The sequence below is a fragment of the Cyprinus carpio genome, chromosome B22 (genome assembly GCF_018340385.1).
Source record: "Cyprinus carpio isolate SPL01 chromosome B22, ASM1834038v1, whole genome shotgun sequence".
In the NCBI taxonomy this organism is placed as follows: Eukaryota; Metazoa; Chordata; class Actinopteri; order Cypriniformes; family Cyprinidae; genus Cyprinus; species Cyprinus carpio.
The window spans coordinates 13578854-13602283 of record NC_056618.1 but is presented as its reverse complement, the minus strand read 5'-3'; the positions used below and the strand labels follow the sequence as shown (position 1 = coordinate 13602283).

General features: G+C 36.1%; 1 protein-coding gene and 1 long non-coding RNA gene across 2 annotated transcripts in view; both read left to right on the top strand.

Annotated features, from left to right (window-relative positions):
- LOC109055738 (ribonuclease inhibitor-like) overlaps positions 1–23430 on the top strand; it is a 536777-nt gene that overhangs the window by 369436 nt on the left and 143911 nt on the right. Inside the window, exon 10 of the mRNA XM_042749506.1 lies at positions 19050–19223. Coding sequence (XP_042605440.1) covers positions 19050–19223 — 174 coding nt within the window. The remainder of the gene's footprint in view (positions 1–19049; positions 19224–23430) is intronic.
- LOC122141384 lies at positions 4203–5975 on the top strand. Its single transcript, XR_006157761.1, has 3 exons — positions 4203–4223; positions 5510–5671; positions 5916–5975. It is a non-coding gene; the product is annotated as an uncharacterized LOC122141384 (long non-coding RNA).

Below are 23430 nucleotides of genomic sequence, written 5' to 3'. Positions count from 1 at the left end.
CGATAGTTGACAGAAACTGTCGAGCGCTGTGTGAGATGTTTTCTGGTGCACACATCTGAAGCGCACGCCAACACAAACAGCACGCGGTCGACACCGCAGCGAATACTAAATTGAGCTCTTTCTCTTTTTTTTGGTTGCCGGGATGAACAAATACATAAATCCGTCTTTCACGTCTCCCTTCATTATCTTCTAATTTGACCACGCCCACGCGCTGAATGCGCTTTTGAGATTATAATGTTTCACTGAAGCGAGCGCGGCTGAATACGACGCCCACACAACAGAAGACAAACGCAGCGAGATTGTTCTTCAAGTTTTTTTATTTTACTGTTTGCTTCGCGATGAGAGGAATAAGTCATAATTCACCCCAAAAAGATGTGATGTGGTTGAGGATTTGAGATTTGGATTTCCATCAGAAAAAAAGAATGAAGCACTTTATTCAGCAGAGATCATAAACATGAGTAAGTCTCTTTTTATTTATTTATATACCTGTACTAGTGTTCACATAATGTGTAAACATTTTACTAGTTAGACTTTTTCCAAACTATATTTCCTGACTAAAATGTATAATCAGGTAAACATTATATGAAGTTTCAATAACAATATACAATACTATACCATTCAAAAGCTTGATGTAAATAATATAAATGTAACAAATAAATGTAACAAACAATGCTGTTCTTTCAATTTATCCCCCTCCCAAAAAACCTGAAAAAATATTCTCAGCTCTTTTCAACATTAATAATAATAATAATGATAATAAATAACAACAATAAAGTTTTTTTTTTTGTAGAAAATCAGATTGTTAAAGGATTTCTGGAGGATTGTGTGACTGGAGTAATGAGGGCAAAAAATCAGCTTGAAAGTCAGCTTTGATTGTTCCTAATAAACTGTTTAATCTGCACTCGCAAGTGAATATTAAATTATGTTGTGGGATAATTAAATATATTCGAAATAAACTACAAACATAAAATTATATACATTTATTTTTCCTCACATTCTTTTCGTGTGAACTCATCCCTCTCAGCCACATACCTGACTGAAAGGCTCATTATGCAGCTCATTATGCAGGCCTTTGTCTTCTCAGGTGTTAATCACAAGATATTCATGATAGTTGACGCCTACTCGCATATGACTTTTACCAACAAAAAGTGTCTTAGAAAATTTAAATCAATATATTGTTTTCTGTGAGTGAGTAAACAAGATGATTTTCACATCATTTAGAAAGAAAAATTCTAGGCTACAAAGCTCCCAGTTCTCAAAATTTCCGGGGAACCAATGTTCTGTATGTGTTTTATTGCCTTATTCAAGTGATTTAACATTTTTAGTTTTTCACTAACCACGCATAAACATTGTTTTCTCAAAAACACAATCATGTACATACATGCTGCTCACATATTATTATTATTATTATTATTATTATTATTATTATTATTATTATTATTATTATTATTATTATTATTATTATAGCCCAGTTTGTGCTGATTACAGTGAGATTAGACTTTAGCCATTTAGATAGTTATAAGAAACTGAAAAAAGCACAAATGTCAGGGCATGACAAAACTTCTCCAGGCCCCAAAAATCCCCGGCCCCCAACCCTAGACCTCAGAGGGTTAAGAGTGGGCTTATGTTAGGCCATTTCAAAACTTTAATTAGACTTTAACACCTGAGTTTTAGATAATAAAAAAAAATGCAGTACATGACCCCTTTAAGGTTTCAATTATTTTATAATGTTCTCTGTGTTGCTGAACCTTAAAGGGGTCATGTACTGCATTTTTTTTATTGTTTTATAATGTTCTCTGTGTTGCACCTATAATGTTACCAAGATTTTTACATCAAAAAACATCATTATATACTGTAGATATAATAGGTTATTTTGTATCCAGGTTTTGACAATACAATACAATATTTATTTGTAAAGCACATTTATAAGACAACTAAAGTTGACCAAAGTGCTGTACAGAATAGAATAAAAATTCAGAAATAAGATGAATAAAACAAGACTCTCAAATTTAAAAACACAACAATAACAAAACAATTAAACACAATGATCAAGGTGTATTGAATGCTAGAGAGAAGAGATAGATATGTCTTTAGAGCAGACATAAAAGCAGAAATACAGGGGGCTAATCTAATATGAATAGGTAGACAGTTACAGAGATTCGGTTGCAAATGCTCGATTGCCTTGTGTTTTAAGTCTAGATCTAGGCACGATGAGTAAAACAGGAGATCTCTGGATCTCAGTGTTCTAGAAGGACGTGTACGGATGGAAGCAGGGGCAGTCAGGTACTGAGGGGCCAAATTATTGAGGGCTTTATAAACAAATAAAAGAATTTTAAAATCAATTATTACAATAGAATTACAATAGTCTAAACGAGTTGTTAGAAAAGCATGGAACACCGTTTGGAAGTTACTCTGTAATAAGAAAGGTTTCACTTTAGAAAGTTGACAGAGATAAAAAAAAAAGCATGAGGGTCCGTTAGAATTTGTTGAAGCATCGAAAATACACTTTGCTCCAAAAATAACAAAAATTACGACTTTATCCAGGATTGTCTTCTCTTCCGGGTCTGTTGTGAGTGCGACTGCTGTGACTGTTGACGTACAACGCTGTATGACGTGTTCTCTGGTGCGCTCAATAACAAAGAAAACACGTCAGCAGCGTCACTGCAGTGTTGTGAACGCGCTCACAACAGACCCGGAAGAGAAGAAAATGCTGAATAAAGTCGTAATTTTTGTTATTTTTGGAGTTTTCAATGTTTTTATAGTACATTGACCTGTTACATGTCAAAAGATCAAGGGAAATGTAATTTCTCAGTTCATGACCCCTTTCAGTAACTGTAAACTGAAGGTTCTCAGGTGAGCTGATGTGTAAAATATTAAAGGTCTCTAGGCCTTTTGGGTTCAGTTGTACACTGAATTGCACAGTAAAACTGACAAGGAACACAAATATTTCACTTTATGGATAAATATTGTAAAGGTAATTTCTAGAATAGCTTATTAATTCTGGGGGAAAAAGGGGAAGTCGTGGCCTAGTGGTTAGAGAGGTCGACTCCTAACCCTAAGGTTGTGGGTTCGAGTCTCGGGTCAGCAACACCACGACTGAGGTGTCCTTGAGCAAGGCACTGAACCCCCAACTGCTCCCCGGCGCCGCAGCATAAATGATACACACTGCTCCGGGTGTGTGTTCACGGTGTGTGTGTGTTCACTGTTGTGTGTGTGAACTTTGGATGGGTTAAATGCAGAGCACGAATTCTGAGTGAGTCACCGTACTTGGCTGTATGTCACGTCACTTTCACTTTCACTTAATCTGTTAAATGTTACATTTTCATTTCTGTTCTAGACTTTCAGACTGCAGTATCAGTGAAGAAGGTTATAAAGCTCTGTCTTCAGCTCTGAGATCAAACCCTTCACACCTGATAGAGCTGGATCTCACAGGAAATGATCCTGGACCATCAGGAGTGAAGCAGCTCAGTGATTTACTACAGGATCCCAAACTGTCAACTCAAGACTCTGAGGTGAGACCTGATGAAATAATACAAAATAAAGATGCAGGCAATTTATTTATAAAAAATATTTCATTAATACAGTTAAAGTAAATCCTCCCCTTTTACAGTGTTTCAGAGTCAAATGTTGTTTATTTCTGAAATGAAGTTTACTTCATCTTCTCTTCTGTAGGTTTTTGGGTCCTGCTGCAGATGAAGGCTGTCAGTATGTGACTGGAATTGTGGGTAAAAAACCCGTTACTCCTGAGAGAGCTGAATCTGAGTGAACATAAACTAGGAGACACAGGAGTGAATCAGATCTCTGCTCTACTGCAGGATAAACACTGTACACTCAACACACTGATGTACGTTTTTTCCTTGTTACAAGGACACTTTTAAATTCTTGCTGCTCGGTGATTTCTGTGTATCTTGTATAAAAGATTGCTGACTGAAAAACCATATGTAACTTTTGTAATGTGGCTATCATCATCATCAGTATTTGTCAACTGTCAGCTGAAACATACTGGTAAATATTCAGATTAAAACTGAAGTGTTTTCTCTTTATGCAGTCTGAAGAACACCTGTATCACAGAAGGAGGGTGTCATGTTCTGGCTGCAGCTCTAAATTCAAAGCCCTTCAAATCTGACAGAGCTGGATCTGAGTGAGAATAAACTAGGAAACACAGGAATGAAGATCATCTTGACTCTGTTTGAAAATGTACAGTGTAAACTGGAAAAGCTGACGTAAGTATTTTAAAAGTGTATCCCATTAATTACCCAGACTGCAGTGACCCACCACAGTTTCATAAATATAAAAATATTTTACACTTCTCATCAGGACTGCACAACTAATCAAAATAAACTCAAAATTGTGATATGGGTTAGTGCAGTTATCAAATCAGAAAAGGCTCAATAAATCTTGTTCTTCAACCAGTACCCTCCAACATTTAGCATCAGCACACTGGAGAAGAAGCCACTGTGTCTTTAAAATTCACTTTGTTCATTCTTTTAGTGAACTTTTGATTAGATTCACTGTTGAAGCTTGAACATCAGAATAGAGTACAGATGACACATCCGGTGTGTAACGTCTGTGAGATGTCTGAGTCACAGCGCTTGTCACTGGAGCTGCCGGAGACAAGACCTCGATTTGACTTTTTTAAAGGATAACAGTGGAGTTCAGTACACAGATGTTTGTGAGGAAACAGCTGATCACTTTATCAATTGACAGCCTCTCCGTTAATCTTTAACATGTTTACCACTAAACATTCATTTTGGACTGAGCTATATTTGGAAATAAAAACAAATTAAATGCTGTTTTATAAATTAAGAATTGTTTTATTTTTTATTTTGTTTATTTGTATCTCCAAACAAAAGTTGACTGTTGTAAACTGAAAGCATTCAATAATTCAGGATCAGATTTAATATGAAATATATTTTAATTTTAAGATGTGGTTTTGGTAATCTTGATTTATTTCTGATATATTTCTTCTGGCTAGAAGAAGTTCTGAATGGCTGTTAAAAAAATAAATAATTTAAAAAAATGGCTGGTGAACGAGTTATTTTGAGCTTATAACATGAACTTGGAAGTTTCACTTAATTTTACATTAAAGTAATTTCCAATATTTTTTGGCAGAAGATGTTAACAGATTTCACCAGAACCCTGTTGTGAACTAAACACAGAAACTTAAAGCTCACCGTGTAATTTTCCACCAAAATAAAAGTCTGAGGGATAAACATTCGAAAGTAAAGAAAAGAAATTAAGACATAAATAGTACAATAGTAATATTATTACTTCCTTCAAAACTTAAATTCTTCTCTACGCTGTTTGTTCTATATAGCATTGTAAGTATGGTTTAGGCTTCAGTATTGTATTGTAAAATACAAAATACTGTAATGATCAAATTAAAAAAAAGTTATTTCACAGTGTGATTGTCATGCAAATCTCATATTGGTGGATAAAAGTAGTAGCTAAAGCTGCTATCTGTGTAATTGTATGTATATCTTAATTAGTTGTGTTCTCTCTTTTACAGGTTAAACTGCATCAGTATTACAGATGAAGGTTGTGCTGCTCTGGCATCAGCGTTTAATTCAAACCTCAGAGAGCTGGATCTGAGCAGGAATCAAATAGGAGACTCTGGAGTGACAGAAATCTCCAGTCTGCTGAGAAATTCACAGACTCTACAGATACTCAGGTATGAATTTGGTTAATCTAAAACATGAATCAATGTAAAGCTCCAGCTGGTCTGTAAACTGATGCTGTGTCACAAGGAAGTGGGTCAGTGATGTGAAATTGGTGTGTTGGTGTAGATACATTTATAAAATATTGACAAACAGATTGCTTTTTGAGATGATGGGAAATGTTAATATCTTAATGGTGTAATACATGTTTTTATGTATTTATTTATTTATTTATTCATTCATTCATTCTTTCTTTAGACTTTCAGACTGCAGTATCAGTGAAGAAGGTTATAAAGCTCTGTCTTCAGCTCTGAGATCAAACCCTTCACACCTGATAGAGCTGGATCTCACAGGAAATGATCCTGGACCATCAGGAGTGAAGCAGCTCAGTGATTTACTACAGGATGGACTCTGTTCATTAAAGACCATCAGGTAAAAAAAAATAAAATTAAATATTTAAATAATCATCTGTATGAAAATAGATAATAGGGTCAAATGCACCATTGTTGAATAGGAATGACATGAAGTGGAAAAAAAGGGGTCCTATTATACTCTTTTACAAAGTCTTGATTTTGTTTTGGGGGTGTACTAGAACAGGCTCTCATACTAGGTCAGGGATAGGCAACTCCGGTCCTGGAGGGCCACTATCCTGCAGAAACTCACCTGCCCCCTCAAAAAAAACTCACCTGCCTGTATCTATCTAGTAATCCCGAAACACTGTTTGCCTTGTTCAGGTGTGTTTAATTAGGGTTGGAGCTAAACTCTGCAGGACAGTGGCCCTCCAGGACCGAAGTTGCCTATTCCTGTACTAGGTTGTTCAAAAAACACATTATTTTTCACGTATTTTACATTATTACAACACCTCTCTCCCCAGTCTGGCTTGAACAGCTGGAATAGTTCCTGTATCAAATGAAGGCCCGCCTTCTGAAATACATAATGTGCTGTGATTGGTTAGCTGGGCCAGTGTGTGTGTTGTGATTGACAGCACTCGGAGCCTGGTCGGGAAATGTCATGCCCCTTACCTGACTGCGAGCTACAGTTTAAATATTGCGTCAAAATCAAATCAATTTAAGCGCGGTTTAAACCCGGATGATTGTAGCGCGGGCAGCTGTGGCTTAATGGTTAGAGATTTGAACTTGTATCCCGAAGGTCACTGGCAGGAGTTGTAGGTGGGAGGGAGTGAATGAACAGCGCTCTCTTCCACCCTCAATACCCATGACTGAAGTGCCCTTGAGCAAGGCACTGAACCCCCAGTTGCTCCTCGGGCGCTGGATATATAGCTGCCCACTGCTCCGGGTGTGTGTTTACTTCTCACTGCTGTGTGTGTGTACTTGGATGGGTTAAATGCAGAGCACCAATTCCGAGTATGGGTTACCATACATGGCAAATGTCACGACTTTCACTTTCACTTTCTAAGTTTGTCTGCTTTGGCAAAGATTTTTTTTTATGCCCAAACAGCAACATTACAGACTAACTAAAGCTGAAAAAGTCAAAAAGCATAATAGCACCCCTTTAAATAGCAGTTCAGAGAAATTCAACAGACACACAACAGAATTTGTGGCAAAAATAATGTAAAAATATAAATGATCTGAAATCCTTATGTGCTTCCTGTAGGTTTTTTGAAAAGTCCTGCTGCAGAGGAAGCGTGTGAGCATCTCACTGGAGTTCTGGGTAAAAGTCCATTATTACTGAAAGAACTGGATCTGAGTGAAGATAAATTAGGAGATCTGGATGGAGAGACACTCTCTGCTCTTTTGATGGACTCTCACAGCAAACTGGAGAAAATAATGTGAGTGAACATGATTTATACACTGAAACCTCTTTGATTATTCATTATTAAAGACTGTCAGTCACATGTGTGATCAGATATGAAGAGCTGATGTGTGTTGAATATGTGCTGAATAATAATAATCAAGCATGGTGTTAGTTCAGACAGAACACGTCAGTCAAGCTCACACCAATCCAGTCTTGACACTTATCACAGCGCTTCATTTAATTCTATTCTTTCAGCATCTCTTCTATCGCATCGCTGCTCACAATCAAACTCCCTCCTTCAACCCCAACACTAACAGTATGCAATATAACCTGTAATAAATACACTTGAGGAAAGTGGGTCCTGACTGAAATGCTGTTTTTGTGTTCAGGCTGAATAACTGTGAGCTGACAGAGACAAAGCTGTTCAGTTCTAGCTACTGTTCTCTCCTCCAAAAACCATCCTGAAAGAGATGAACCTGAACAACAGTCGTCTGCTGGATTCAGGAGTCAAAGAGATCTGTGAGGGACTGAAGAACCCTGTGTGGTGAGCTGAAGATACTGAAGTGAGTACATTTCACCAGCAGCTGCACTCAACACCACAGCTATACCTGGAATATTATTACTGTATCTGTTCACCTCCAGTAGTAAAAATAATTGAACAATACCATAATACTAATAATACCATATTGTTTTTGTTGTAGACAGTGGTTTTCATTCACTAACCTTACACAGAACAACAAAAGTCATTATTATCTTCACAACAATAATGAAATAGCTATAATGTGTTCACAATTATATTTTTTCCTAGGTTATGGATGAATTATACACAACCAAAGTAGGGTTAAAAATTAACGAGGGCTTTGGGCAAAAATGACATACCAGATTCACAGTAATGGGGCAAAATATTTAATTTAGACCTGCTGACATTATATCAGATTTTATTTTTATGTGTGTTTCCTAAAAAGCATGTAGCATTTTAACCAGTCACACACATTTCTGTTGAGCATATGAATGTAGTGGAGAATCCAGAAGTGTTTAGATTAGGCAGCACTGGAAAAACCAGAGTTTTGTTCAGTGCATGACACACACTCACTGACTCATCGAACCAAAGAAACAAAAAAAAGTGCTGATACGAAGCAAACAAGATTCTTTTTGCAGTCCAGACAGCTTCATTGATTAGAATGGTTTTTGCAAGAGGACATAACTCACACTAGTCCCTAGGGCTGTGAATCTTTAGGTAGGCAGCGATTCGATTCACGATTCATAGGTTTTTGATTCGATTCAAGAAAATTTTTGCAAATTTAGAACTATTCAGTTTGATTCGATTCACAATTCAATTAGATTCAATTCGATTATAATGATTCAATTCTGCATTATTTAAGTGCATTCACAGGATTATTAAAATGCTTCCCCTAAATTCTTTTAAATGCTTAGTCGGGGGCAAATTACACAGCAGTCTTTGTGGTTAGAGAACTATAGGTTAGAGGGAAAAAAACACTTTTGTCCATTGTTAGATGTAGGGCTGGGCGATATATCGCATGCGATTGTCAAAGTGAAAGTGAAAGTTGTGACATTTGTCAAGTATGGTAAAAAGTGAAAGTGAACGTGAAAGTCGTGACATTTGTCAAGTATGGTAACCCATACTCGGAATTGGTGCTCTGTATTTAACCCATCCAAGTGCACACACACAGCAGTGAGAAGTGAACACACCGTGAACACACACCCGGAGCAGTGGGCTCCTGCCGGCACCGAGACTTGAACCTGCGACCTTCTGGTTAGTGTATTCAATGAATATTCGAATTTGAATATTCAATCTGTACCCCTACCCCCCTACCCCTTACCCCTACCCCCCCTACCCCTACCCCCTACCCCTTACCCCTACCCCCTACCCCTACCCCCCTACCCCCTACCCCTACCCCTACCCCTACCCCCACCCCCCTAAATCGCCATCACCTGCTTTCAGATGGAGCGGCATTTAACAGACAGAGCCGTAGATCACTGACAAGCTACGCAATATGGTGTTCATTATCGCAGATGAATCACCTATGTTAATGAATGCTATATAGTGCAGCTTGTCAGTGATCTACGGCTCTGTCTGTTAAATGCCGCTCCATCTGAAAGCAGGTGATGGCGATTTAGTACTAATCAGGGAACCGGCTTTACTGACTAAATGCGCGTAACAATCGCATGCGATATATCCCCCAGCCCTAGTTAGATGCTAGTTTAATGATGCTATGGCATGACATGGCATACGTAAAAACATGTATGTAAGCCAAGATTTTAAAAAAATAGCAAAATTTATGCATGGGCTAGCATTTTGTCACATCAGCCAAATAGCCATCATAACAGAAATAAAAGAAAAACAAAAATCAATCATTTAATTAACCTATACTAAATATCAACAAAAATAATAATAATAATATTATTAATTTAATTCTCTTCTTTTTTATTACTTTTAATTTGCTGTAAGAAATCAAATACACTGCTGGACAATAATCAATAATTTGTAATCGATAATTTTTTCCTAATGGCAATTTTATGATTGTTTTATATACAGTAGGTGGACATCCAAAACGTTACTTCTACCGCCGCTCGTACCGCCGCCGCGGCGTCTGCAAAGTGCATTTGCAGCCTTTGACCGCTGAGTGGCGCTTTAATCACAAGTTTTCAAACAAGCGCATCAAAACACATTTTCGCAAATAGACGTCAGCTTTGCCTCGCTGATGTGTTACATTTGACGGCTGCAGTCAGGGAAAATGAAAGAAAAACACTATAGTTAAAATATTTAATATTCACAGATGAAAGTTTGGTACTTATGAAGTTATGTGCATTTCTTAGAACGAATTCAAGCAGGATAAATATCAAGCCTGTGCCTGAGCCTGTGCTTATATTTTCTCTAAGCTACACAGTATTAAACCATATTTTAGATTTGACACATTTAATAGGTGTGCAGTATTATTTATATAATATGAATTATGTGTTATATTATTCAAAATAAATTGTGGTTTACTTTACATCGTAGCATTAAAAGTGGTAGCCTATTTTAGTGAGCTAGGCTACATGGATTTATATGCAAAATGTCAATATTCTCATATATTAGGCCTATATTTTAATTTATATTTTAAAATTCCTTTAATAAAACAACATGCATTTTTGTTATTCGTTACCTGTCCTTTATTTTGACAGACAACTTCTTGGGAAAATATATTTGTCTGTAGACTGATTAAGAAATTGTTGCGTGTTTTATAAATTATTTTATTTATTTTAGTAAAACGTGAGGCACTGTATAATTTCGTTCCCATTATTTAGGCCTAATTAAAACAAGAAACGAATAAATTAAACCTGCACGATTTAGCTAAATCATTGAAAGTCTAAAGAATGGACTGATTAATAAAACGTCCTCACGATTAAACTCAAGTTATCTCATTATAATCACCAAAGTTCAAATTATGTAAAAAAGAGCTTCATTAATAGACAACTTCAGTGATTTTAAAGGGAGCCGCCGTTACTTGCTTACATAGAATTTAAGTAAAAAAATAAAATAAAAAATTGCAGCCGCATTTAAATGCAGGTGTGTAAAATGTCTGCGTGCAAGATTTGCGCAGCGCGAGTGAGGCTGAGTGCACGCGCAGCATTTATTCTCATTTGTTTTATCTTCATTACAAATCTTGTTTGGTTTTATTTTGGATAATTGCATGTAAAAAATAATTTACGTTGTAATCCATATGCAAAATGTGAATAACTATTCATATTTAAGTGTTTGTGCGAAAATTATTAATGCGCATGCAGGACAGGCAGGCGCCCTCTAGATCACTTGAATTTTTTCCTGATAATGAATTAACTCACATACATGATAAATATATCTACAGAAAGCTTGAAATGTCTTTTAAACGAATCAATTCAGAACGAAAGCATGTAATCTGTGAAGGTTGTAGGCTATTTCTCTTTAAAGGCGCGTCCATGTGGAGAGAGTCAGCACTGTGAATTTCATCTTGCAGCCGACAAGAAAACATTTGTTTATTAATAAATAATTAAAATGTCTCCTTTTTTACAATTATTAGGCTACTTCTGCCTGTGCTTTGGGGCAAACTTAATGCATGTGCTTGAGCGCGGAGTATATTAAGGTTCATTATGGATTATAGATGTAAACAGAGGTGGGTAGTAACGAGTTACATTTAGTTCGTTACATTTACTTGAGTAATTTTTTGGGGTAACTAATAATTTTGGAGTATATTTAAAGATGGGTACTTTTACTTTTACTTGAGTAAATTTTGGGGGGAAACTTAGAGACTTTTACTTCGTTACTGTGGGCGACGCTCCTCTCGTTACTTTATCTTAATGCAATATAAGTTATAAATGCTTCAGTTATTTATTACAAACGCGCCGTCTACTTTTTCTCTGGGCAATGAGCGATGCTCATTCGCGAATGATTCATTCTTTTGAGTCAATTCTGTTCAAAGGCTTGATCAAACCGTTGGCTAACCAGTGAATTGGTTCGTGAATCACTTTGAATGATTCGTTCAGTTCCCGCTGCGCGCACTGAGCGTCTGAAGCGGTTCACTCAGAGTTAACGTGGCTTTGGATCTGCACTGAATTGAAAGCAAATCTACAAAGGCTATTTTGAATGCAGCTTCCAAAAGACAATATATATATATATATATATATATATATATATATATATATATATATATATATATATATATATATATTGGCTGATTAATATCAGATCTGCGTTCGCTGGCTGGCGCTGAGCCAGAGACAGACGCGTTTTTACAGCACTGCACATTATAACCAATCACACAAGATTCTGTTGAGCTTATGAATGCAATGGTCAATCAAAGGTGTACCGATGAGTCATCGCTAAAATGCCGGTGCTTCCTTCACTCGCTCGCTGACTGAATATCTCTTTCTGGCGAATTCTCTCGTCAGAAACAACAAAGTGCAGATGTGTGTACGAATCTGTAAATAAGATCTTGATATCACAGTGTTAACAGTTTCAGTGATTTTAATGGGAGTTTTTGAGAGCGATGGCACTCTAGACTGTCAGTGAAAATGTTCTTTGATAATGTAAATGTTCTTTGCTCTCTTTCTGTACATTGAAAGATTAGTAGCCTAACTTACAACGTTTTTTATATCACATTAACTTTCAATGTTATATTCACATTTAATATAAAGATATGAAATATAAAAATATGTTATGGCATGACACCCATATCTGTTACTTAAGTAAACAGACAGGTTTTTATGCATATTTAATAGATTACATTATAAGGCTACTTTGACCATTGCATATTATCTAACATAATCTATGAAGGTGAGAATCGAATTTTGTCTATATATCCAAATAAGAATAGACTATAGATATTCAGTATATGAACCAAAGTAACTAGTAACTACCTACTTGAGTAGTTTTTTTTTATCCGATACTTTTTTACTCTTACTCAAGTAACTATTCAGACTAGTACTTTTACTTTTACTTGAGTAAATATCTCTATAAGTACTTTTACTTTTACTTGAGTACAATTTTTGGGTACTCTACCCACCTCTGGATGTAAATGTAATATAAACCTGCGATTAGTTGAATAATGACAAATGAACGACTAGTAACTAGAAAATAGATATGGTTATGAAAAGGCTACATTCTGTGAGAATTTATATTTCATAGTCTAAAAAAAATATTGTTTAGACGAAACAAAATATATATTTTTTTTTTTAGTTAAGGCAACTTCCTCTGAAGTTATAATAACTAATAAACTATATTGCACTATACAGTAGTCAACATTTGAAGTGGATCAAAACCTTTCTTCAAAGTTGCACTAAAACCAAAATGACGAGTCCTATCTAAACCTGTTCTGCAAGTTTGATACGCTCATAAGACACTGTCCATATGAAAGACCAAGAGATTCACACCTTTATCTCGACCCCCACAAGCTATACATGACTACCCCCAACCCCCTCCAGCTGAACTGAACTCGGTCTGTTTGTTGGCTGTGAGGTGCGGTGTGTTCTCATGTTACTGGGCTGAAACATGCCTGCACTCACAGCAGCCCTACTCTTTTTATTCATTATTTTCCCGCAGCCCATATTATTGTTTTCACAAGACCATAATAATAACAAATTATCAATTGATAATTAATCATTATTTTACGTTTGTGAACGTAGCGTTTGCGGAAGGCTTTAAGACCAAGCGGAATCCTCCGTCAGCTGCTCCCACTTCACAGCGCGCGGGACTCGCGCTCACGGACCCAGCTTCAAAGTCCGCAAGTTTTGATTTAACTAAATCAATTTGAGCGAATACAACTTACTGATCATGAGCCCAACATTTAGCAAGACAGAAAAAAACATTCAGTCTACCTGAAGGAAGATGTATTTCATTGTAATTTAATGCTGTTAAATAGAGAGTTAAATAGAGAGAGAGAGATAGATAAACAAAAAAATGGACCTCATTATATATAATTAAAAATCCAAACAACAAAATCAAAGTACAACACTCTTGGTCATAATCAAATTCTCAGTGTTCTTTCATTGAAAATAATGCATTTTGTTTATTCACAGGCTATATGGTTGAAATAATATTTTAGTTCAAAAACTTAAGTGCCATTGTTTAAAAAAAAAATGCTTTATTGGCTAACGTTTCATAGACCTTCAGTTATTATGCTTTAAAAATCCCATAGCATTTGTAATTTCACAGTATTTTCACCTCCTAAATCACTAACCTATAAAAAGTCACAATTCTATAATGGTAAAATTTACTCAGGCTGATGGCACTTTTAAATACATTGGTTTTTTTTTTGTTTGTTTGTTTTTGTTTTTTTTTTTAGAATAATTGTAGCTTACATAAATAGGTGAAGCAAAACAAATATGAATAATATTTGGATCGTCCCTTATTTTTTCCCTTATTTTCTTAATTTAAGCATTTAAAACCTTTTTTTTTAAAAAAAACTTGAACTTCAAAACTATTAAACTGACTTTAAAATCTCAAGGAGTTTATAAGTTAAAAAGGGTAAAATGTCACAGTGCATGTTAAATAGCCTAAATGAACTTGTGTTAACAATATAATTAGAACTAACAATAGCTATAATTCGATTTTTTTTTTTAAATTAACAATTCCTATATAAAATGGGACAGCAACCTTTATAGCAAACATTTTTAAATCGTCCACAGCTGAGCAGCGCGCGAGGCAGGTTGAGCGTGCGAAGTGAATGTGCTAAAATAAATAAAAAAACCCTGGATAGCCTAGATTAGGCCCAGACTCTGTTACTAAGTATATAATAATTATAATTACCCCACAGTAACAAATTTTTAACCGATTAATCGCCTATTTTCGTTTGCTGCATGTTATTTTATTTATTTATTTATTTATTAAAACAGGCTAAAAAATAAATTAAGTTTGTGAAAGGGGAAAAAAATATATAAGTCATATATAAGTTGCATTTTATTACATTCAGAAATAATAACCGCTGGCCTAATAATGTTATAATGTGCCAACAGGATATTTTTTAGTTCCCTTCACTTTACAACAAATCCTTTAAATTTAACAAATTTATCAGAACAGAACAATAACTACAAATATATAATTCTAATGGATAAATAAAATTGCAGTGTATAATAATATAGGCGTAACTATAAACAAACAAACAAAAAAAAAATTAATAATAATATAAAGCGAACCATAAGGTAAGGTTGGGCTCTCATTCGGGAGAAATCCAAACGTTTCCATATTCGTGATGTTGCCTATTTCAAGCTTAAGTATTATTCATTAGGAAAAATAGGCTTTGTAGTTCACGCGTGTTTCAGTATCGACGGAAAAAAAAAAAAAAAAAAAAAAATCATAATTAACAAAAATACAAAAAAGACCACCGCTCCCCCCGAATAACACCACGAACAACTGCTGTTTTCAACACGATCAAACAGCTGAAACAGAAAATACAAAGATCGCAGCGTTCGATCCTGCTCAGGTAACCCGTCGGACGCTACAGAGAGCCATTGACAAACTACAGAAAAGTCAACTCGTTCACGTTTAGTATTACTGGGCACACGAGTCCGGAGGAGAGCCTCGAGACACTCAGAGACGAACGGCGCGCTGAGCGCAATCCTTGGACAGTCCTCTGGTCGGTAAAACAAAACAAGTGGAGCGCTGTGATTTGACAGGATAGGAGGCACGCACCCTGTGTCAAAAGGATTCTACATTATTCGTGCTTGTAGTAATTTAGCACTGTTATATTATTTTGCAAAGCATTGAATCGCAGATTAGAATCGCGCTTACATTCGGCTTCATAGCGTTTTTTAAATCGATTAACTGTCCTTAAGATTTGGCGTCTCAGGATTCAAAATCATGTTTTTCATAATCAATCCATATGCAATCGTCAGTGGTTTGTAATCGATGTTGCATCGAGGACAAAGGGGGATTTGTTACACCCCAAAAAAAGTGATTTGTTTTGAGTGTTCATGCTACGAAACTACTATAATTTAGTGATCTTTGATTTTTAGAACATTGTTGTCTCCTCCAGTGGAATGAAACGGTATAGAGTGAAAATTGAGAAACCAATTGTTGCTTTCCAATTCATATATGATTTAAGTTTTGTTTGGTGAAGACTGTTCAGTATGCAGTATCAGTGATGAAGAGTCTATAAAGCTCGGTCTTCAAGCTCTGAGATCAAAAACCCGTCACCCCTGATTAGAGCAGGATCTCACAGGGGAACTGATCCTGGACCATCAGGATGAAGCAGCTCAGTGATTTACTAACAGGATGGGACTCGTTTCATTAAGTACCATCAGGGTTGAAAATAAAATCATCGCATTATTCCAAACAAGTGTAGGGAAGGTTACTTTGATAAATGTAATAGGTTACACGACTTACAAGTTACTACTAGTATAAAAGGTGAATAGTAGTGTAAACTTTATTTCAATTACTTTGATTAAAGTAATGTTAACTGAATTGAACTTTGATTACTTTTGATTACTGTTTCTAATTTCTCATGAATGTTTATCTTTCAAACTGTTTTAATCATTTCAACTAATAACCACCATGCATAGTAGGCTGGTGCGATATGGGAAAAAAATCTAAAGTGCAGATTTTTTTGAACAGCTAGTGCTTTTTCTCCTTGCGATTTTTTTAAAATTTGCAAAGGCCAACGCTGTGCAGCTCCTTATATGACCAACAATGTGCAAGCAAAGTATGAGTATCATTACCCTGCGGAAAAAAAAAAAAACAAAAAAAAAAGATTCTTAGTTGCCATTAAACCAATTACACAAATCCTTTTTTTTTTTTGGCATTATGCCAGTAGGAATTACTGTTGTTCTATTGAGGTGGCATCGGGCCATATTAACATCCCACAATAGACTCCACAAAATAGACCCCATTATAGTTTAAATAACAACCACTACAAGCCCATTATAACTGAATCCATTCAGTTTTTCAATTGTGTTTGGGAGGGTTCTGTACTTCAGCAGGACAGATTATAAGGGTTATAACTACTAACTTAAATTACTGAATTCACTGGAAAGATTTGTTTATTTTTTGTTTAATAAAAAGAACTTATTCTTAGGGTCAATTAGTTAAAGTATTACATAGGTACATTGTATTTGGGATTTTAAGAACAAGTGTAAAATGTGTTGAATGTTTCATTTCATCCCAAGTGAAATAGCAAGCAGTTAGCTCGAATGTAAATTGTTTTAAACGCGGGGAGCGAAGCGCGAGTCGACGCGGTTTTCACTAACCTCGCATAGACAAACAAAAGTCATTATTAAAAGTCACAACAATAATAAAATAGCTATAACGTGTTCACAATTATATTTTTTCCTAGGTTATGGATGAATTATACACAACAAAGTAGGGTTGAAAATTAACGAGGGCTTTGGGCAAAAATGGCATACCAAATTCACAGTAAGGGGGCAAAATATTTAATTTAGACCTGCTGATGTTATATCAGATTTAATTTTTATGCGTGTTTCCTAAAAAGCATGTAGCATTTTAACCAATCACACACATTTCTGTTGAGCATATGAATGCAGTGGAGAATCCAGAAGTGTTTAGATTAGGCAGCGCTGGAAATACCAGAGTTTTGTTCAGTGCATGACACACTCACTGACTCATCAAACCAAAGAAACAAAAAAAAGTGCTGATAGGATGCAAACAAGATTCTTTTTGCAGTCTAGACAGCTTCATTGTTTAGAATGGTTTTTGCAAGAGGACATAACTCACACTAGTCACTAGGGCTGTGAATCTTTGGGTAGGAAGCGATTCGATTCATAGGTTTTTGATTCGATTCAAGACATTTTTTGCAAATTTAGAACTATTCAGTTAGATTCGATTCACAATTCAATTAGATTCAATTTAGTCTTTAATAATCTAATCTCAATCACATAATTATATAAACACTACCACTAAAATCCTAAACCCAAATTCCATAAACAATAATACAGGGGGCAAATTACACAGCAGTCTTTATGTTTAGAGAACCATAGGTTAGAGAGAGAGAGAGAGAAACACTTTTGTCTATTGTTAGATGCTAGTTTAATGATGCTTTGGCATGACGTGGCATACGTCAAAATGTATGTAAGCCAAGATTTTAAAAAATAGCAAAATTATGCATGCATTTTGTCACATCAGGGGCGTAGCCATCATTTCAGAAGTGACATTAATGTCAAAGACAATCATTTTATGTATGTAGCCTATGTATTATCATAATTATTATTATTATTTTTATTTTATTTTATTTACAAGGAATAATCTTCTTTTTTATTACTTTTAATTTGCTGTAAGAAATCAAATACACTGCTGGACAATAATCAGTAATTTGTAATCGATAATTTTTTCCTAAAGGCAATTTTATGTTTGTTTTATATACTACATTTAATTAGCAATTATTTCAGATAAACCTCGCGCTCTTATTTAAGGTTGTTGTTAATGCTGTGGTTATTTTAACAGTTTCCTTTCGTACATTCGGTTCATAAGCATTGTTGAAAGACATTTATCATTCAGTGGAACTGTGCATGTGCTTTAGACACTTACATTTCTGCTCTGTTCATGCAATAAATCCACAGCTTTCAACTGCTCAGGTAACACCGTCGGTAAGATGCAGAGAGCCATTGACAAACTACAGAAAAGTAAAACTACTTCACTTTAGTATTACTGGCCACGAGTCCTGAGGAGAGCTCACACATCAGCTGCGTCAGAGACGAATGGAGCGCGAGCGCAATCCTGTGACAGTCTCGGGCGGTAAACAGTGGAGCGCGTGAAGGATAGGAGGCACGAACACTGTTCAAGGTCTCCATTAATTCGTGCTTGTAGTAATTTAATGTTTATATATTAATTGAATCGCTATAGAAATCGCGATTCATTCGATTCTTAGCGTTTTAAATCGATTACTGTCCAAGATTGGCGATTCATGATTCAAAAATCATGTTTCAAGATCGATGCATATGCATCGTCAGGGTTTATAATCGATGCATCGAGAAAACGAGAGATTCGTTACACCCCTACTAGTCACTGATGACAAAAAAAGTGTTTGTTCTGTTCATGCTACTAAAATAACTAATTAATTGATCTTGATTTTATAATAACATTATGAATTCAATATATGGATGAATTTGAACCAAATTATTGCTTTCAATTCATGTTTTTATTTCTAATAGACTTTCCGACTGCAGTATCACTGAAGAAGGTTATAAAGCTCTGTCTTCAGCTCTGAGATCAAACCCTTCACACCTGATAGAGCTGGATCTCACAGGAAATGATCCTGGACCATCAGGAGTGAAGCAGCTCAGTGATTTACTACAGGATCCAAACTGTCAACTCAAGACTCTGAGGTGAGACCTGAAGAAATAATACAAAATAAAGATGCAGGCAATTTATTTATAAAAAAATATTTCATTAATACAGTTAAAGTAAATCCTCTCCTTTCACAGTGTTTCAGAGTCAAATGTTGTTTCTGAAATGAAGTTTACTTCATCTTCTCTTCTGCAGGTTTTTGGGTCCTGCTGCAGATGAAGGCTGTCAGTATGTGACTGGAATTGTGGGTAAAAACCCGTTACTCCTGAGAGAGCTGGATCTGAGTGAACATGAACTAGGAGACACACGAGTGAATCAGATCTCTGCTCTACTGGAGGATAAACACTGTACACTCAACACACTGAAGTGAGTATCTTCATTGTTACAAGGACACTTTTAAATTCTTGCTGCTGGGTGATTTTTATGTGTCTCCGTCATCATCAGCAGTATTTGTCAACTGTCAGCTAAAACATACTGGTAAATATTCAGATTAAAACTGGAGTGTTTTCTCTTTATGCAGTCTGAAGAACAACTGTATCACAGAAGGAGGGTGTCATGTTCTGGCTGCAGCTCTAAATTCAAACCCTTCAAATCTGACAGAGCTGGATCTGAGTGAGAATAAACTAGGAAACCCAGGAATGAAGATCATCTTGACTCTGTTTGAAAATGTACAGTGTAGACTGGAAAAGCTGAAGTAAGTATTTTAAAAGTGTATCCCATTAAGTACCCAGACTCTAGTGACCCACCACAGTTTCATAGATTTGAAAATATTTTACACTTCTCATCAGGACTGCACAACTAATCAAAATAAACTCGACATTGTGATATGGGTTAGTGCAGTTATCAAATCAGAAAAGGCTGCATTTTAATTAAAAATACAGTCTGCAGTGCCACATGCTTAAGAGTGAAGTGTATTTACATGTGAGCAGATCATGAGTTAGTGTCAATAAATTTTTTTTCTTCAACCAATACCTTCAACATTTAGCATCAGCACACTGGAGAAGAAGCACTGTGTCTTTATCTGTTGCTTTGTTCATTCTTTTAGTGAACTTTTGATTAGATTCACTGTTGAAGCTTGAACATCAGAATAGAGTTCAGATGACACATCCGGTGTGTAATGTCTGTGAGATGTCTGAGTCGCAGCGCTTATCACTGGAGCTGCTGGAGACAAGACCTTGATTTGGCTTTTTTAAAGGATAACAGTGGAGTTCAGTACACAGATGTTTGTGAGGAAACAGCTGATCACTTTATCAACTGACAGCCTCTCCATTAATCTTTAACATGTTTACAACTAAACATTCATTTTTGACTGAGCTATATTTGGAAATGATAACAAAATTTAAAAGTTTTATAAATTAACATTTGTTTATTTGTATCTCCAAACAAAATTTGACGGTCATAAACTGAAAGAATTCGGTAATCTTGATTGATTTCTGATATTTTTGTTCTGGCTAGTAGAATTTCTGAATGGCTATTAAATATATTAAATGGCTTGTGAGTGAGTTATTTTGAGCTTATAACATAAATTTGAAAGTTTCACTTAATATAGACCTGTTGACATTATATCAGACTTTATTTTTATGTGTGTTTCCCTAAAAAAGCATGTAGCATTTTTTTTAACCAATCACACACATTTCTGTTGAGCATATGAATGTAGTGGAGAATCCAGAAGTGTTTAGATTAGGCAGCGCTTGAAATACTCAGAGTTTTTTCAAACCCAAGACACAAAAAACGTGCTGTACGTGCAAAACAAGATTCTTTTTGCAGTCCAGACAGCTTCATTGATTAGAATGGTTTTTGCAGGGGGACATAACTCCCACTCGTCACTGATACAAAAAAAAAAAGTTTTTTTTTTTTTTCATGCTACTACAAATAACTAATTAATTGATCTTGATTTTAGAAAATGATGTGGCAGTGGATGATGGATGAACTTTGAACAAAACGTTGCTCACTTCATGTTTATTTTTGAGCCTTTCAGCCTGCAGTATCAGTGAAGAAAGGTTATAAAGCTTTGTCTTCAGCTCTGAGATCAAACCCTTCACCACCTGATAGAGCTGGATTCACAGGAAATGATCTGGACACTCAGGAGTGAAGCAGCTCAGTGATTACTACAGGATGGACTCTGTTCATTAAAGACCACAGGTGACAACAAAACTTAAAATATTTAAATAATGATTTGTATTGAACAAGATAGTAGGGTTCAATAATTTATTGCACCCACAAATGTTGACTGGAATGACATGTAGAAAATGAATAAAGGGCATTACAACTTTTAAAGGTTGCTTTTGTTTTGGGGGTTTGTACCTAGAACAGACTCACTACTAGGTTGTTCAAAAAACATATTTTTACATTATTTCACATTATTACAACACCTCTCTCCCCAGCTCTGGCTGAACGGCTCGAAAAGTTCCGATCAAAGAAGGCCCCGCCTTCTTGAAATACGGAAAGGCGGTGATTGGTAAGCTGGGCCGTGTGGTGTTGTGATTGGCTCCTCTCGGCGCCCTGGTCAGGAAATGTCCCGCCCCCCTACCGCCGCGAGCTTCAGTGTAAATATGTGTCAAAATTCAAATCAATTTGAGTGTGATTTAAACCCGGCTGATGTAAACGGTCTAAGTTTGTTGCGTAGTTTTTAATTAATATTAAATTCTGAAAGAACATAAAAAAACAGCACGTTTTCATTTGTTTCAAACAAAACGAAAATTCAAGAATTAAGCTTTCATTTGTTTTTACACTCAGGGACAGAAATGAAATAAAACAACTGGGAGATTCGAATCTCAAGTGGGTTGGGAATGAAAACACCCCGCTCGCTGATTGGTCAATCAAACATTTACAACAGGGCGGGTACAGGTTGAATGCTTACAGGCGGGTCGTCATTCAGGCAGGAGACAGTTGTTTTTTGGGAACAAGGATGATGGTGGTTGTGCTTGAGCTTGGGGGGATCACTGTTAGTCTCAAGGAGGGGTTTGAAGATGTTGGTGAAGACTCGCTACACTGGACAGCGCAGGTCCTCCGAAACATCCCGTATATCGCCATCTGGACCTGGAGCTTTCTGGCTGTTGACTATCTTGAAGGCTACTCACCTTCAAGTGTGGTTAGAACCAAAGGTCCCGGTCAGCGGTATTTTCACAGCAGGGAATGGTTGCCTGTCTCAAAGCGAGCATAGAATAGAATGTATTGAGCTCTCCGGTACGGAGGCAGACAAAGACACAACACTGCTTTTCCTCCTTTGTAGCAGTGATATGCGCAAACTGCCTCCACATGCGAGAGCCGTCGATTCTCAGGGAGCAGTTGGTAGACAAAAACTGTAACGCACAGTTACGAAGCCCCACTATTATTGTGATTCTCGCATTAAGTTGGCAAGTTGTTATCCACAGACTGTTATGTTGGCTAACACGATGGTAGGGAGAGGAGGATTCAAAATTCTATTTCCACGATCTGCATAAGAAAGAGATCAGCACGCTTGGCCTTTCCTCCTTTCGCCTGTGTCTTAGGACACATGCCGGCAAACAGTTGGGAGCGCATAGGACGCTGAAACTGAAGTTTGCGAGGGCGGAGTTTGTTTCCGAACCGAGGTTAAATTTAGATCGGATGTCCAGTAGTGTTTGTTGATTCATACTGTATGAGAGAAATAAAACAACTAGATAATAAACACGTTAAGAATCTGTAGAAGCGGAGGACGATTATTATGTTGTTTTGGACTATTATGTTGTAATCGTTTGGTTGACCATGTCGCGAAGAGGGGAGTTTCAATTACCGCCCACATGTAGAGATCGAATATGCAAGTGGTTGAATTCATTACTGTCCCTGAATGAAAATGAAGCCAAATTCTTTCTTGATTTGTTCATTTGGTTTGCCCAAAAACCTACCTTTTTGCTTCCATTCTTTTCCGTGTTTTAACCATGAGGAAAAAAAAAAAAAAAAAAAACAAAAAAAGAAATGTTATTGTATTTTTTATTAAACCAAAATTGAAATTAGCACCGACAACAAAAGCGCCCAAACTGTCCGTGTACTTTTTGCTCCAATCGTTTTTTCGTTTTTTTAACCATGACGGGAAAACGAAAATGAACGGTATGTATTTTTAAATGCTATGGTCTGAAAACCAAATTGAAATAGAACCGTACCCACAAAGCTGCCCAAAACGGAAAATATTGGCTTCTTTTCAGAGTTTTGTTAATGATTTTTTTGCAACTTTATGAACCTTTTGAAAAATGCCAAATTAATAACTCTCTCCGTCGATAGTCATTC